We start from the raw sequence: 1,262 nt of genomic DNA on the forward strand, positions 1-1,262 counted from the left end.
CGGCATGGCGGGGGGCGGCGGGGGGCTCCGGGGGGGGGGGGGGGGGGGGCCGCCCCGCCCCCCCCCGCCCCGGCGCGCCGCGCTCCAACCCCCGCCCGCGGCCCCCCGCTCCGGGGGGGCCCGGGGGGGGGCCGGGGGGGCCCCCCCCCCCCCCCCGCCCCGTGTACTCTGAAGCCTACTGACGGCCCCAGCACCCCCGCCGCCCCCCGTCACCCCACAAAGAGCCGGGAGCGGCGCTGGTGCTGTCCCAGTTTGTCCTCAGCGGGGTCTTTATTTGCCAGAGATCCAGGGGCCGCGGGGCCGCGGCATGCAGCGGCCAGCGGGTGGGAAGCGGGGTCCCGGGGGGGCCCCCCCTGCGTCCTTCCCCCCCCCCCCCCCGGGCCGGGGGGGGGGGGGGGGGGGGCGGGGGGGTCCCCGCCCCCCCGGCCGGCCGGGGGGGGGGGGGGGCGGGGGGGGGGGGGGGGGGGGCGGGCTCCATGCAGGGCGCTGCCCCGCTCTCCGTGGGGCACGTAGAAAAGTGGGGCGCAGGCGGGGGGCGCGGGGGCCATGCCGGGACTATGTACAGGGGGGGCCGCTCAGCCGCTCGGCTCGTTCGGGGCCTCGGTGGCGGCGGCGGCGTCGCTGTCCCCGTTACACGTGGCGGGGGCCGGGGTGGTGGCGGCGGGCGGCGTGGTGGGGGCCGGGGGGGCCGCGGCATCCGTGGCGGCGGTGGCGGCGGCGGTGGTGGTGGCGGCAGCGGCTGGCTCCGTCTGCTCAGGTGCCCGCAGGCGCTTCATGAGCGTGGTCACTCGCACGGCTTTCTGCGGGGGGAGAGGGCATCAGCAACTCCCCCCCCCCCCCCCCCCCCAAAGAAAAAAGCACCAAACGAGGCTCAGGATGGCCCGGGCGCCCCCCACCCACCTTCCACTTGGCCCTGGCAAAGTTCTTCTCAATCTGGGCGCAGACGCCGTCCTTGATGTTCTTATCGGAGGCGGCGTTGCCGGAGATCCTGCGGGGAGGTGTGGCGGGGTGAGCGGCCCCCACCGCCCCCACGTGTCCCCCCCCCCTATTCCCCGGGCGCCCCTCACCACTCGTGGGAGATGGCCTCCTCCGCCGTGATCCGCTGGTCCTGCTCTACCTCCATCAGCCGTGTCACCAGCTCCTTGGCTGGGGGCAGGGGGGTGTCAGTGCCAGGGGACCCCCTGCTCCCCCCGCGCCCTCCCCCCCGGGCACCGGGGCTCACCCGCCTGCGAGATATCGTCCCAGTAGGGCGGGTCGAACTC

General features: G+C 78.0%; 1 protein-coding gene across 1 annotated transcript; it reads right to left on the reverse strand.

Moving 5' to 3' along the window:
- Window positions 1–398: 398 nt before the first annotated feature.
- Window positions 399–1,256, reverse strand: LOC118157829 (caM kinase-like vesicle-associated protein). The gene is made up of 4 exons (XM_035312322.1): window positions 1,223–1,256; window positions 1,068–1,146; window positions 901–988; window positions 399–800 (listed from the first exon to the last, which is right to left on the reverse strand). The coding sequence occupies exons 2-4, from the start codon at window positions 1,121–1,123 to the stop codon at window positions 576–578; spliced, it is 369 nt and encodes a 122-aa protein (XP_035168213.1). The 5' UTR covers window positions 1,124–1,146; window positions 1,223–1,256; the 3' UTR covers window positions 399–575.
- Window positions 1,257–1,262: the final 6 nt, after the last annotated feature.

The sequence above is a fragment of the Oxyura jamaicensis genome (genome assembly GCF_011077185.1).
Source record: "Oxyura jamaicensis isolate SHBP4307 breed ruddy duck chromosome 12 unlocalized genomic scaffold, BPBGC_Ojam_1.0 oxy12_random_OJ71462, whole genome shotgun sequence".
NCBI classification, from domain to species: Eukaryota; Metazoa; Chordata; class Aves; order Anseriformes; family Anatidae; genus Oxyura; species Oxyura jamaicensis.

Excerpts from the sequence above, each read along its gene's own strand:
- LOC118157829 (XM_035312322.1), bottom strand. The coding sequence starts at position 1,123 with ATGGAGGTAGAGCAGGACCAGCGGATCACGGCGGAGGAGGCCATCTCC. Across the intron at positions 989-1,067 it reads GAGGCCATCTCCCACGAGTG|GATCTCCGGCAACGCCGCCT; the intron begins GTGAGGGGCGCC and ends ACCTCCCCGCAG. Across the intron at positions 801-900 it reads TTGCCAGGGCCAAGTGGAAG|AAAGCCGTGCGAGTGACCAC; the intron begins GTGGGTGGGGGG and ends CTCCCCCCGCAG.